The sequence below is a fragment of the Capricornis sumatraensis genome, chromosome 10, assembly GCF_032405125.1.
Source record: "Capricornis sumatraensis isolate serow.1 chromosome 10, serow.2, whole genome shotgun sequence".
NCBI lineage: Eukaryota > Metazoa > Chordata > Mammalia > Artiodactyla > Bovidae > Capricornis > Capricornis sumatraensis.
In genome coordinates, this window is record NC_091078.1 from 97491393 (window position 1) to 97506218 (window position 14826).

General features: G+C 36.2%; 1 protein-coding gene across 1 annotated transcript in view; it reads left to right on the top strand.

Moving 5' to 3' along the window:
* Positions 1-14826, top strand: part of SMARCC1 (SWI/SNF related BAF chromatin remodeling complex subunit C1) — a 121889-nt gene that overhangs the window by 15300 nt on the left and 91763 nt on the right. The window contains exons 4-7 of the mRNA XM_068982944.1: positions 2855-2936; positions 4277-4369; positions 8156-8225; positions 12829-12898. Of these exons, the coding sequence (XP_068839045.1) occupies positions 2855-2936; positions 4277-4369; positions 8156-8225; positions 12829-12898 (315 nt within the window). The remainder of the gene's footprint in view (positions 1-2854; positions 2937-4276; positions 4370-8155; positions 8226-12828; positions 12899-14826) is intronic.

Genomic DNA, 14826 nt, shown 5'->3' on the forward strand with positions numbered 1-14826 from the left:
GAAAAGATTTCAGGTGGTTTTGAAGGCTACGTGAAATAAATCATCTATGGCTTAAATATCAGGCCAACAAAGAAGTAAAGGATAGAGTTACAGACTTTTAAGAGGAATGAAGAGTAATAATTTTTCCAAATCTTCTCAGATTATAGCAGAATTATCCTCTTTCAAGTACAGTTATAAACCAGTTGCAGTACACACCTTCCCTTGTCTCCTGTGATTTACACACTTGCAGTGAGTGGATCACTTATGTTCTGACAGTGCATATCTTAATAACTGTCCACCCATTTGGGCACTTGAATAGTGGCTTGTCATCTTGATTATGCTGCTGACTCAGATGAGATCATAAGGAATTAAGATACTCAGGTTGAAATAACATGAAGCATAATTCAAACAATTGGCAAATCTTCAAACAAAATTGTACTGATTGATTGTCCAACCAGAATGTATTAAGAGTGTACCTTGTCCCCTTTCACTGGCCAGCAGTTGTATTTATTTGTATTACTTCCATCTTTTCATCCTAGCAATTTGTGATAGATTTGAAAAAGGTTTTATAATTTTAGTTTAATTTACATTTCCCTTTTGGACAGGTTTGAGCATCTTTGCATAATTTAAAAAGTAAAGTTTAAATACTCTTGGTACTTTAAAAATAAGTCAGATAAAATATTTCAAGTAAAGGTTATACTGTATTTATCTGTTTTCTTTTGTTCAGTTTTTCTTAATATTCATATATGTACTTTTGCTTACTTATACTGTAGATTCAGAAAAGCTTTAATGTGCCATGTTATCAAATTACTGTTTGGCAAGCCATTTTGGTTTATTATGATGGAAAATATAAATTATACATAAAAGAAGAAAGACTAATACAGTGAATTATTTCTAGTCATGCATCTTCTGCTTTTTAGAATTTCATCTGTAAATACTTCTGTGTATTTCTAAAATTAGATTTTAGAGGTTTTCTTGGCAGTCCAGTGGTTAAGACTTTGCACCCGGCAGGGGGCATGGTTCAATCTCTGGTTGAGGAATTAAGATCCTGCGTGCTGCATGGCATGATTAAAAAAAATTAGATTTTAAGAAAGCATGATAATAGTACCATTATCACAGCCAAGAAAATTATCGGTAATTTTTCAGTATTGTTAAGTACTGTCCACTTAGTGTTTGTTTCCTTCATAATCTGACAAATATTTTTTATATTTTGTTTTAATCAGTATCCAAACAAGATTCATACACTACAGTTGGTTCATATGTATAAGTCTCTTTTTTAAGTAATTTTTTAAATATTTGGCTCTGCTGGGTCTTCATTGCTGTGTGGGCTTTTCTCTAGTTGTGGAGAGCAGGGGCCACTCTAGTTGTGGCACACCGCACTGTAGTTGTGACTTGCAGGCTCTAGAGCACGGGCCCAGTAGTTGTGATGCATGGGCTTAGTTGTGCCGCAGCATGTGGATCTTCATGGACCAGGGATTGAACCCACGTCTCCCTCATTGGCCTTGAATTCTTCACCACTGAGCCACCAGGGAAGCCTGCCTCTTAAGCTTCTTAAAACATTTCTGATTTTCTTTCTCACTCTTCTTCTTTTCCTGAAAAAACTACATTCAAAAAAAATAAAAACAGGCTGACTTGTAGAATTGTATTATGTCCTTGTTGTTCAGCCACTCAGTCATGTCTGACTCATTGTGATCCCCTGGACTGCAGCACATCAGGCCTCCCTATTCTTCACTATGCCCCAGAGTTTGCTCAGATTCATGTCCATTGAGCTGATGATGCCATCCAACCATCCCATCCTCTGTTGCCCCCTCTTCCTCCTGAAGAAAAGGCTTTATCCCAACCAAAGTATTTAGGAGAAAATAATAGAATGGGAAAGACTAGAGGTCTCTTCAGGAAAATTAGTGATACCAAGGGAACCCTTCATGCAAAGATGAGCACAATAAAGACAGTATGGACCTGAAACAGAAACAGAAGATTCTAAGAAGAGGTGGCAAGAATACACAGAAGAACTATACTAAAAAGATCTTCATGACCCAGATAACCGCGATGGTGTGATCTCTCACCTAGAGCCAGACATCCTGGATGTGAAGTCAGGTGGGCCTTAGGAATCATCACTGTGAACAAAGCTAGTGGAGGTGATGGAATTACAGACCCTGATGCTGGGAAAGATTGAAGGTGGGAGGAGAAGGGGATGACAGAGGATGAAATGGTTGGATGGCATCACTGACTCAATGGACATGAGTTTGAGCAAGCTCCAGGAGTTGGTGATGGACAGGGAAGCCTGGCATGTTGCAGTCCATGGGGTCGGAAAGAGTCAGGACATGACTGAACTGAATCTCTGGAAATTACTAAGAATAGGTAAAGACAACAGCAACATATTATGCTTGGGTACTTAGATAAAGAAACATTCGGGAAGGAGTTGAAGTGTAGGTAAATAGATGAATTTTACCACATTTGGGACAGTAGTAGTTAGAGCCTTATAGACACTCTTGACTTTGAACAGATGACTTTTAAGCGTATATAAAGTAGACAGACTTTCCGTATACTTGGAGAATGGTATAGTAGTTCACTGCCTTTGGATCTGTGGATTACTTTTATATATGATGTAAAATATCTTAGATTTACAGAAAACGGGGGATGCTTCTTGAATTTGGTAGTTCATTTTGATTGGAGTAGATTGAATATCATTAAATGTAATGTTTTATGATGGTGTTGACACTGATTTCTCATACTGCCAAGAAAATATGTTACACATTTTGTAGAGTGCTATTTTAATATCCAAACCTTTTGAGCTCATTTGTATTGGGTACTAAAACCAAGTTTTCACTTTTGTTTAAGGTAGGAGACAAATTAACTAATGATTTTTTGCTTACAGGCGGAGGTTTGATCTGCAGAATCCATCCCGAATGGATCGTAATGTTGAAATGTTTATGAACATTGAAAAAACATTGGTTCAGGTAACTCAGAAAATTTGATTGTTAAAACTTTTTTCCTTTAATATGCTTTTAATTCTAAGATTGGCTTTATTCTAGCTCAAAGATCAAAGGGAGAAAAGTTTCCTGAAATCTATTATTGTATTATTTTTATGATTTTTGGGGATTAGAGCTATAAGGTATGACTATGTCATGACTCTGTCACTTATAAATATTTTTCTTAAACATGGTAAATAATTCATAATATTTTCTTTAGTAATTTCACTAATCCATTATTTAGATCTTTCATATTTAATATGAACATTCTTTCATCCTAATAGTCCTTTGTTTATACAGTCATTTTCTTTGGATTTGTTTCATGCTGGTAAGTCGCTTCAGTCATGTCCGACTCTGTGCGGCCCCATAGACGGCAGCCCACCAGGCTCTGCTGTCCCTGGGATTTTCCAGGCAAAAACACTGGAGTGGGTTGCCATCTCCTTCTCCAATACATGAAAGTGAAAAGTAAAAGTGAAGTCGCTCAGTCGTGTCCGACTCTTCGTGACTCCATGGACTGCAGCCTACCAGGCTCCTCCGTCCGTGGGATTTTCCAGGCGAGAGTACTGGAGTGGGGTGCCATCGCCTTCTCCGTTGTACATTCATGGTTGTACCATAAATAGAAATCTTATTTCCCCAACTAGATTACAACTTGGAGAAGAGAACACTTAATTTTCTTTTCTTTCTTAGTGTTTTTACTAATAAGTAATTTTTAATAATCACTGAATTAACCTTCATGGGGAGAGGCGACTGGCAATTCTGCTGGGTATTATCATAAATTTAATTCCTGAAACTTTTCTCATGGGCTCTTAACTAAGAGACATAACTGAGCAGTTTTTGTATCTTGGCTAATTTTTGGTGATGATTTGGGGAGTTAATATGCATGTTTTAATCATTGCTATTCATAAGATTAGAAGTGGGAGAAAAGAACTATAATCAGTTTTTATATTTTAAGTAAATTAAATGATGAACCAAAATGGGCATCCCTCCACCCCCAGGTTAGGTAAAAATGCTACATGAGACTTAGACTCTCGAGTCCAGGTAAAATTGACTAGGATTAATTTATCAGTATAATGCCTTAATGAAAAGTATAATGAATTTCTCTAGGTCATGAGTCTTAGCAGTTTTTTGATCAGTGAATGGCATTAAGTAGCCTGCTGAACACCTGGGTTTTGTATTGAAATAAGGCTGTTACATGCTGCAGCAAAGTATGTCTTCCTATTTTAAGCAGTATGGCTTTGAGTGCCAGCTTTTGTCATTAAGGTAAATGGATAAATAATGTGACATTATTTCAGAACTAAGAATTTGGAAATGTTTTCTTTTTCCCTCAGAGCAATTGTCTGGCCAGACCCAACATCTACCTCATTCCAGACATTGATCTGAAGTTGGCTAACAAATTGAAAGATATAATCAAACGACATCAGGTAATATACATGATCACTTCAGAAACATTGTGTATATAGATTTCTTGTGAATCTCAGCTATAAGTTATATCTTTTGATTTCTGTATATATGTGCATAAAGTGAAAGTTCCTCTCTTTGGGTTCTTATAGTCCCAAGTTTTCTTCTCTCTCCCCTTGCCTCCAGTTCTTAGCCTAAAATAGCATTTTTCCACTAGCGTTATTGAGATACAATTGATACATAACATTCTAAATTGAAGGTGTCCAATGTGATGATTTGATACATGGCTGTTTCCTGGAGTAGCATTTAAGAAAGTCATTGGTGTGGATTCATAACAGTCTTACAATGAAATACGTCTTTTTAGAGTTAAAGAGACCAGTGTACTGTGCCTCCTTGTAATTACAAAGTCAAACAGTGAGAGTTAGTGACACAGTTATTGGTAGAAGGTCGAAGGTCGAATATTACTTCAAGTAAACCTGCCTCTCTCCCATTATATGTATTGTATTTATATTTGTAGCTTTGAAAAAAATGACTGGAAGATTCTGTTTTCTCCACAAACTTCCCTTCTCTTGGTTTACATGTACCAGTGCTATCTTCTCACATCTTCAGTTCCTTTCTCTAACTTTATTGTGGTGAAGACCTTGGGTATTTATGCATGTATAGGTCTGTGACTACATAGTGGCTAAACTGTAAGCAGATCTTTGTCATGGTAAACTAGCTGAGGACACTCAAGGTAATTTTTTGAAGCAACATCACTTGAATGACAAAGTTTTACCACATGTTAGAATTGGTTGAGAAACCTCATGAAATATGTTTATTTTTTTCCTGCTACAAGAGAAATTGCTTGTTGAATTATATTTTAGCATTTATTAAAGTTGTCTATTAAGTTCTCAAAGCAAATATTCCTAATACTGCTTTTTTTAAATTAATTTTTATTAGAGTATAATTGTTTTACAATGTTGTGTTAGTTTCTGCTATATAGCAGAGTGAATCAGCTGTACATATACACGATATTGTTGTTTACTTGCTAAGTTGTGTCTGACTCTGTGACTCCATGGATTGTAGCCCACTACACTCCTCTGTCCATGAATACTAGAGTGGGTTTGTCGTTTCCTCCTCCAGGGGATCTTCCCAACCCAGAAATTGAACCCATGTCTACTGCATTGGCAGGTCGATTCTTTACTGCTGAGCCACTAGGAAAGCCCACATATACATGTATCCCCTATTTTTTAGATTTCCTTACCATTTAGATCACCGCAGAGTTGAAAAGGGCCACATATTTTCTTTTTTAATTTTTTGGCTGCAATGTGCAGCATACAGGATTTTAGTTCCCCAACCAAGTTGTCAAACCTGTGCCCCCTGCAGTGGAAGCACAGACTCTTAACCAGTGGACCACCAGGGAAATCCCTCTGATATTGTACTTCTAAAAATTGGCCATTTAGAACAGTCTTTTTCTTACCTATAACATCTGCACAAAAGAGAAGAATTATAGGAAGGTGCCTTTAGATCAAGCAGTCTGAAATGGAATTCTTTTTTTTTTTTTAACTAGTATTATGACTTTGAACAAGTCACTTAACCTTTTTTCTTTTAGATTCTTTATTGGAGTGACCGTCAAATGTATCTTAATTACAGGTGGAATGTTAGAGGGCATAAATGGAAAAAGTTAACCAGTGGGTTTCTGCTTTCAAGCTAAAATTATATACTCTTATTGCTCTGAAATCATCCTGGGAAAAGTTTGTATGTTTTCCTGCAATTTAATATTGAACATTTAGGTGTCATAGTTCTTAGGAAATCTGACTCAGTGATTGTTTTCTAAGGATAACCTCCAGAGAGATAAAAAGAGCTTCCTGGTTTCAAGATCTCTTCCCTAACATTCTATGAAAGTAATACTAAGATCAGATGATCAGGCCTTTGCTCAAGCATTTAAAATGCTCTAATAACTCTATTGATTGATCACTTACAGTGTGCCTGTCACTGTTCTTAGCTCATTGTGTCTGTTAACCTAGTCCTAACAAAATTCTTGTAAAAAACGTTTTATTGTTACAACTTAATTTCACAGAAGACACTGAAGCACAAAAACATTGGGTACTTGTCCCATGTCTTGTTAAGTAGTACAAGGTAGAGCTAGGGTGCAAACCCAGGCCTGTCTTATGGACTCTAGAGGCCAGAGTCCTCAATAGTGTGCTCTTCCGACTGCTGCCACAACACATTAGTTGTTGACATTCCCTTTTTAACCTTTCCTCTGGCTGTTAGAAGTGTGCTCTAATACTTCTGATGATTGTGAATTCTTTGCCTTCTTTGGTAGCTATTTCATCTTTACATGGCTCAGTGGTAAAGAATCTGCCTGCCCATGCAGGAGATGCAGGTTTGATCCGTGGACCAGGAAGATCCCCTGGAGTAGGAAATGGCAGCCCACTCCAGTATTCTTGTCCGGAAAGTTCCATAGAGAGAGGAGCCCAGTGGCCTGCAGTCCACGGGGTTGCCAAGAGTTGGGCACGACTGTGCATGCACAAGCGCAAGAGTCATTCTTAGATGGCCCTGAGTCTGAGAGGCTTACAGTTTCCTTCATTGGAAATGGCATTATAGTGCTTTCTGATAGTGATATTTAGTGAATACTCATTGTCATGGACAAAATTAGGTAGTATGTTAATGTGCTACTTATACCTGATTTTAAGACTTCTTGTCATTTTTATGGTTTCTATAATAAGCATTTTTTTAAAAGCATTTATTTATTTGGCCAAGTTGGATCTTGGGTGCAGCATGTGGGATCTTTAGTTGAAGTGTATGGGATCTAGCTCCCTGACCAGGGATTGAACCCAGGCCCCCTGTACTGGGAGTGCAGAGTCTTAGCCGCTGGGCCACCAGTGAAGTCCCAAGAGTGAGCATTTTTTGTGTGTAAGTGACTTCAAGTCATGGGACTTCCCTGGTGGTTCAGTGGTTAAGATTCTGGGATCCCAATGCAGGGAGCATGGGTTCTATCCCTGGTTGGGGAACTAAGATCCTGCATCCTGTATGTTCCCCCCACCCCCCAAATAATAATAATAAAATAAAAATAGATGACTTCCATGTCATGTTCTAGACTATATGTGGTATTCTAGCTGTGGCTTAGCCAGAACTTGACTTCAGCATTCTATCATTGACTTAAGACAGCAGTAGCATCCATGGGATCGCGACTGAGCGACTTCACTTTCACTTTCATCCATTGGAGAAGGAAATGGCAGTCCACTCCAGTGTTCTTGCCTGGAGAATCCCAGGGACGGCAGAGCCTAATGGGCTGCCGTCTATGGGGTCGCGCAGAGTCAGATAACAACTGAAGCGACTTAGCAGCAGCAGCAGCAGCAGCAGTAGCATACATACATACTGGAGTGAAGTCAAATGTCCATCTTGTATGTATGTGGCCCTAGCTTATGACTCATGGCCTTAAACTTGCATTGATTCACTTCAGGTAACATTGATAATTTGTGATGACTTCGGGATAGCTTGCAAAATTAGTTGAAGGTATTCAAATTACTGATAAAGTTACCCAGAGAGAGAGTTCTGAAGAGAATTAGCCAAGAGTTAGCTAATAAATTAGCATTATTTTCCTATACAAAATAAAAACTGTCTATAGATAATTTTTGTTTCTTCTTGTTAATCACTATCCCTTTCCTTGACTAAAAATAATAAAAATGTTGTAGTCTTAAAATAGTGCTGTTAAATTTAAGATGTAGAATAATGCCCCTGTAATTCCCAGGCAGTTTACATCTGGCATCTCATAGTTTATTTGTCATATGTTTTATTTTTACATTACTTGTTCATTTGCTTTCCAGGGAACATTTACTGATGAGAAGTCAAAAGCTTCCCACCATGTTTATCCATATCCTTCCTCACAAGAGGATGGTAAGTTAGTTTTTGGTTATGGACTAAAAAACTATATTTCACTAGATTTTTAAATTATCTCAAGTGGTTTAAACAATATAGCCAGCTTTTTAAAGATAAGAGACTTTTAAGTATCAAATAAATTTCATCGGTAATTTAAGTTCGTAGGGGTTTTTAATTTTTGCTCAGTTATGATTAGCAAGCTAACTCTGTGACATCCAGTTTTCTAATCATTAGACTTATTTCTTTGTTGGTAATCATTATCTGGTGGTTAAGTCTAGGCCAGCCTTATATACTAACTTTGTTAATGTTTGCCATACCTCTTGTGTTCTGAAAATTAAGAGAAATTGCAAGATAGAGGAATATCTCTTGGAAGATTGGCTTACTGTCTAAACAGGGCCCCTCAGCAATATTTTAGTTTGGTGAATTTGTAGTGATTCAGATTTTGATCTTTAACTTGACTGTCATGAAAGTTAATTTTGTCATTGGCCAGAGTTCATTAGACCTATGAAAACTGATTTTGTACCTTTTACAAAGATTTGTGCTAACCATTCTTTCAGAGGTTGGAAAGTTGGGAAACAAGCTGTGAGTTAATCAACCAGGTTAACTAACTTAGATTGAGAGATCTCTTATAGGGATCAAATCTCTGGTAAGCACATCATATCCCTTTAGGACATCTATATGAAAAGTCAAATTATATCAGATTTGAATGACTAATTACCCCATGCTGAGTGTTTTTCCCTGACCAGTGCAGTTATGCTAGAAGTCAGTAACAAAAATTACCAGATAATCCTTGTATGCTTGGAAGTTAAGAAACATATTGCCGTATAATCCATGGGTCAAAGAAGAAGCTATAATGGAAATGGGAAACTTTGGAGCTGAATAATTATGAAGTGAATAATAAAGTGTGAGAACATTAAATTTTGTAGGATGCAGCGAAGCTATGCTCAGAGGGAAATTTTATCTTTAAATGGATGTATTAGGAAAAAAGACTGAAAATTCAGTGGTTCACAAGAAATTTATCTCAAGAATTTAAGAGAAACAAAGGCAAGGGCAAAACTTAATGAACTAGAAAGTAGTAATAGCAAGATGATGAGCAGTGTCAGAAACGGTTCTTAGAAAAAACTAATAAGACAGAATCATGTGGCATATAAGCGACAGAAAGAGAAAGAAGAATGTCAAGAATGGAAGGGGGGCATCACTACAGATCCAACAGATGCTACAGTTGTAAGAGGTTAGATTGATTGGTTGCTTGCTTGCTCGTGCTTTTGGTGTTAAATGTAGGAAACCATTTCCTAAATCTAGAGTCACGAAGTTTTACACTTGTCTTTCTTCTAAGAGTTTTATAGTTTAGCTATGACATTTAGGTCTTTTCATTATCTCTTTTGATGCAGAAATCTTGATTTGGTTTGTAACAGTCATAATTTTAGCTCTGTGATTATGATACTTCTATAAAGTGTGAAACCTCTCTCTGCCTTCCTGGTTTAATTGGTGGTTTCTCAGATTTTTATCCTTTTAGGTAATAGCAGTTGGTTTCCACTAGATGGAGGTGGTGAATTAGCTGTGTATATAGCATTCTATTGTTGGCTAACTCTCCTCCAATAAGGCTGGTATGGAACTTTTAGCTTATGAACTTTTTGAAAAAAATTACCTTTTACAAAAGATTTGAACTGTAATTGTTATATCTAGATTTCTTACTCATGCTAGTTTTGTTTTTCTCCTTTGTTTAACACAACCTTGATTACTACATACTGATGGTTGTTTGGTATGTTGCTGTCAGTAGTTACAGTAATTGTTAGGAGATAGCATTTTAATTTTAATATATTGGAAGCTATTTTTTAATGTAAGATATGCTTCTCCACACTATAGGATTTACCGTAGAGAAGCTGACAAGTAAATGTAGACTCTCAGCAAAGCTCTGTGTTGGGTTTATTACATATACCGTTTTAGGTAACTGTAGATGATAACAATACCAGCCACAGCACATTACAACCGTGTTGTAAAACTCTTGCAAATGCAGTATGTCTTTTATATAGATTAGTTAAGTTTAAAATAAAAGGTGATATTTAAGATATTAGTAATATTTTGAATATGGTATGCTAAAGGGGGCACAAAATAAAACCATAAAGGTAGTAAATTATGAAATTTGAGGAAAATCAAGTGGCAAAGTTTGTGTATCAGAATAGTGGGAATAAGAGTGAGTAGGTCAGAGAACATGAGTCTGATTTAAAGAGTTTTGTTTTTATTTGGTGAGTGAAGCAGAGGGTAAACAAATTTTGATGGTTTGGTGAAGAAAAACATGTAGCTATTGGCTATAGTAGTAGAATTTTCCTGGGAGTCGATTCCTGGGATACCTGATACAAGGAAGCTGGTTAGAGAACAGGATCCATTGGGAAGGTCTCAGATTGCTGGAGGAGGGTGTGTGTAACCACTGTCTGGGATAAGTCCACATATCAGGAGAGCACAGGAGATGAGTCCATATCTTTAACAGTCAAGGGAAGATAAGGAAAACATTTCCAAATACAAGCAGTGGGCAGTGGAATTTTTCTACAAGAAAGTAAAGCCTGATATAAGGCATTTGGTCAATCAGGAAATAATTGATAACCTTTGAGAATGAAATTTCAGTAACTTGCAAATGAGAGCAAGTTGTGAAGTTGGTGGAAGATCACCATTGCCCCAGAATTTATGGCAGGGAAAAGACATCAGAGATGGTTTCGGTTGTGTCTTTCATTGGTGGCTTTACAGTATATTTCTGGGCAGAGCACATAGTTGAGTTAAGACCTGCTAGGAATAAAGGGATTGGTTTAAGAACATGGTTTGAATTATAGCTTTTAGCAGAAAGAATGTGTACTTCCTCAGAGAAGAAAAGAGAATTTTAAAAAATTGAGATACTATTTAGAAGAGGAAAACAGACTAAATATTGTTCAAAATAAATTATTTAGATAGAAAAGCCCCTTAGGCTTTCTTATCTGTTCTTAATTTTTTTTGTTCTCTGACTTGATAATTTTAAACGACTAGTTTTTAAGAACTTTTGAAATTTTATATTGGAAAGTGTACAGCAAAGGGATTCCATTATACATATACATGTATCCTCAAACCACCAGTTTTTGAGTTTGCTTTCTTTCTTCTGATTGGCCAAGTCTGATGTTGAACCCCTCTAGAGAATTTTTCAGTTTCATTCTTATAATCTTAAACTCCAGAATCTCTTTGTTGATGATTATTATTTTGTTCATACATTGTTTTCCTAGTTTTGTTTAGTTGCTTTAAGTGTGTTCTCATGTAGTACTTTGAGCTTCTTTAAAATGATAATTTTGAATTTGTCAGGTAATCCATAGATGTTTGTTTCTTTATGATCGATTCATTTCATTCCTTTGATTGGACCTTTTTCCCTTTTACTTCCTGTATTTTTTTTTTTCCTGCTGTGTTTTGTGCATTTGGATAAAGAGCTGCATCTCTCGGTCTTTATGGCCTGGCTTGATATAGGCAAAGACTTGGACAGATCAGCTCAGCTTGAGACCTGACATCCATCAGACAGTTTCTCGGCTTGAGTATATGATTTCTCAGAGAGCTTTGCTAGTTTCTCTTTCAGGAAATTATAGTCTCTTGCTCTCTCTAGTGTCTGTCTGCCGTACAACAAGTTTGCTGTTGCTGCATCAAGCCATTGAGTGAACTCTGATTTGTGGGTGCCCAGGCTTTCAGAGTATGCTGGTTTCCCATTAACACTGAATTAGTTGAGACAGAAACCTGTCCTATAGGTTTGTGGACTTCATGGTATTAGTCAGTGAAGCTGGGGCTATTTCCTGTTGATGTTGGCAATGAGAAGCCAGTTTTACTTAGCTGATTTCATTTGGTTTTTCTGTTCTGCTGTTACGTGAGATTCAAGGGCCTTATCACCTCATTAGTTCCTTTTTAGTACTGGAAATGAGTTTTTTAAGCTACCAGAATTTTCTAAGCTACCAAAGGAATCATAACAAGTACTGAAGTGCAGATATGATTCCGCTATGATTAAATCAACAAGAATCATCTGATTATATACATGTGCATCTCTTTTTGTTCAGGAAACTTGAAAGTATCTACACTATGTCATATTGTTTACACTCTTGTTGGGCGGGCTAAATTAACAGGAAGTCATTCACATATAATCAAGTATTATTGCTAAAACTTCTGATATAGCACTATGAAGTGCTGTAGGATACCAGAGAAAGTGAATCTGGAGGGAAAAGAGCAATTGGTAAGACTTTCATCAAGGAGCTGAAGCATGGCTTACACATAGAAAGATGTGTCATGATTGCAAAGCTTACCAGAAAAATGAAGGAGAGGTTCTGTGTGGGAAAGGAAGCTGTAAAAAACATAGTGGTCTTGATTTGGGTGGATCTGGTGACAAATAGGCAGGTGGGGGGGGGAGTATTTTACTGAAGTAGACAGTTGGTTTTATCAAGAGTGATGGATAATTGACCTGGAATCTAATAAGTCTGAATAATCACTGAAAAACCTCCCCTTAATAAGGAATTTTTGGAGGAGCTTCTAGCAAACCAAAAACTCTAGGTAGAAATTAAGTTCAAGAAATAGTTGATTCATCTCTTCTGTCAGATTGACTAAAATTGTTTCTCTTTTTCCTTTTCAGAAGAGTGGTTGAGACCTGTGATGAGAAAAGACAAGCAGGTGTTGGTGCACTGGGGGTTTTACCCTGACAGGTAATGGTGAAATGTCCTTAGACCTGGTATATAAACAGTTTCGTCAGTTATATATATATACAGTTTTGCTTTCTGAGTAGTAACAATTTTGTTGATTTGTTTTAGTCATTGAACTCAGTTCTTTTGAGTATTCTCTACTGACTTTCGTGTTTATTAAGTTACTGAGTTCAGTGGAGTTCACAGGCTTTATTTATCTTAAACTGATAAGTTTGCTGTGTTTGTCAAGACAGTCTTTCAGTAATCAGTCTAATACCGACTGCTAATTTGGATTTGTTTCCTTTAGGAAATGAATATTTCCTCTGGATATTTTAATGACTTGTTAGTTTTATTTATTTCTTAAAAATAGGCCATTTTATTAAAAAATAAGTCATTTTTCAGTTTATGGATTCTTTATTAAGGATGAAATTATGTATAAAATGAAGCATGTATGATAACTCATACTGTATTTCAGTATCTAAATGTGAATTAATGTTATAAACAAGAACCTGTGTCAGTAAAAATAGTGGCTCTTGTTATTTAATATTATGGCTGCATAGAGGGAATGTAGACGAAGGATAACCTTTCATGTCCTTTATCTTCAGCCTGTGGCAGAGCTGTTCATGTGTTCATTTCACTTTTGTCAAGTGAACAGACTCCGTTGTGGGTTTTTCATGTTAGACCAGTCGTCTTTCACCTGTATCCACATCCACTTTTAGCCTTTGCTACCACATTTTTGTGAGCAAATCCAAGACATCATTTCAGTATTTCCGTTATAAATATTTTAATATGCATTTCTGAAAGATAAGTTGTTGTTGTTGTTGTTTAAGAAATAAGCACAAAGCCAGTGTCAAACCTAAAAAATGTCAGGGCATTCCTTAATGTCAAATCATTGACACATGATACATTTGATTAATTGATAAGATTGATGTTTGTTAGAATTTAAACACATCTTGTGTCAATTTATTACTTAACTTATTTTTCAGTTCTCCCTTTGGGTTCTCCCTGTGTCTTCACCCCTCCTTACAGTGTATTACTCAAGAAATTGGGTTGTTTGTCATGCAGATTTTACCACACTGGGCTTTTTTATGGCGTCTCTGTGATGTGTTTGAACGTTTCTCCATTCTCTGGGTCTAGAGTTGATCAGAATCTATTTCAGTTTAGGAAAGGAACAAAACCTGCATAGGTGTGTGTTCTTCATCTGGAGACATATAATGTCTTGGTTATGTGGTGTTTTTAAGTTAATCTGTTTGAGTGACTTTATTTAACTTGTAAATATATTTTTTTGGAAAGAAATATATTTTTTGGTATCTTAAAAATTTAAAGAACAGTATTTATACAAGTTGAGTTAATTAGAACCAAGATGAAGTTAGCTTGCTTGTCAACCTTTTCTGAACTATAATTGACCATTTTACATGAACTAACATTTTTTAAAAAAAATAATATTTAGGTAAATTCTTTTTAGAGAACATTTCTTATCTCAAGGCTTTAGGTATTCACGGCACTATTAAACTTACAAGAACTATCACAGGAACTATTGGAGTTTGAAACACTTAGGTGGAAACTCAAATTTATGACAAGCTCCGTAAAGCATAGGATTGAAATGAATTTTATAGTTAACACTTTATAAGACGTGTTAGCCTTTTTGCTAGCCTTTTGTTTATATATCAAATAAATTGGAATGACTAGCTCATGTCTTATCTTCTCAAGGGACCTTGTTAGTTCACTGTCTTTAGTAACTTAGTTTGTGCCCTCACTTCTTGGGCAGCATTTTCTCACTAAGACTTAAAGAATGTAAGTTTTAATCACCATCATAATCTTTACCTATTATAGTTAATTATTTGGCAGAGGAACTTTTTTCCTCCAGTTAATGTTTAAATGTTCCTAGAAAACTTACCACAGTGCTATTTATAGACATGTTGAGCTGTACTTGTTCCAAATGCTTTTGAACT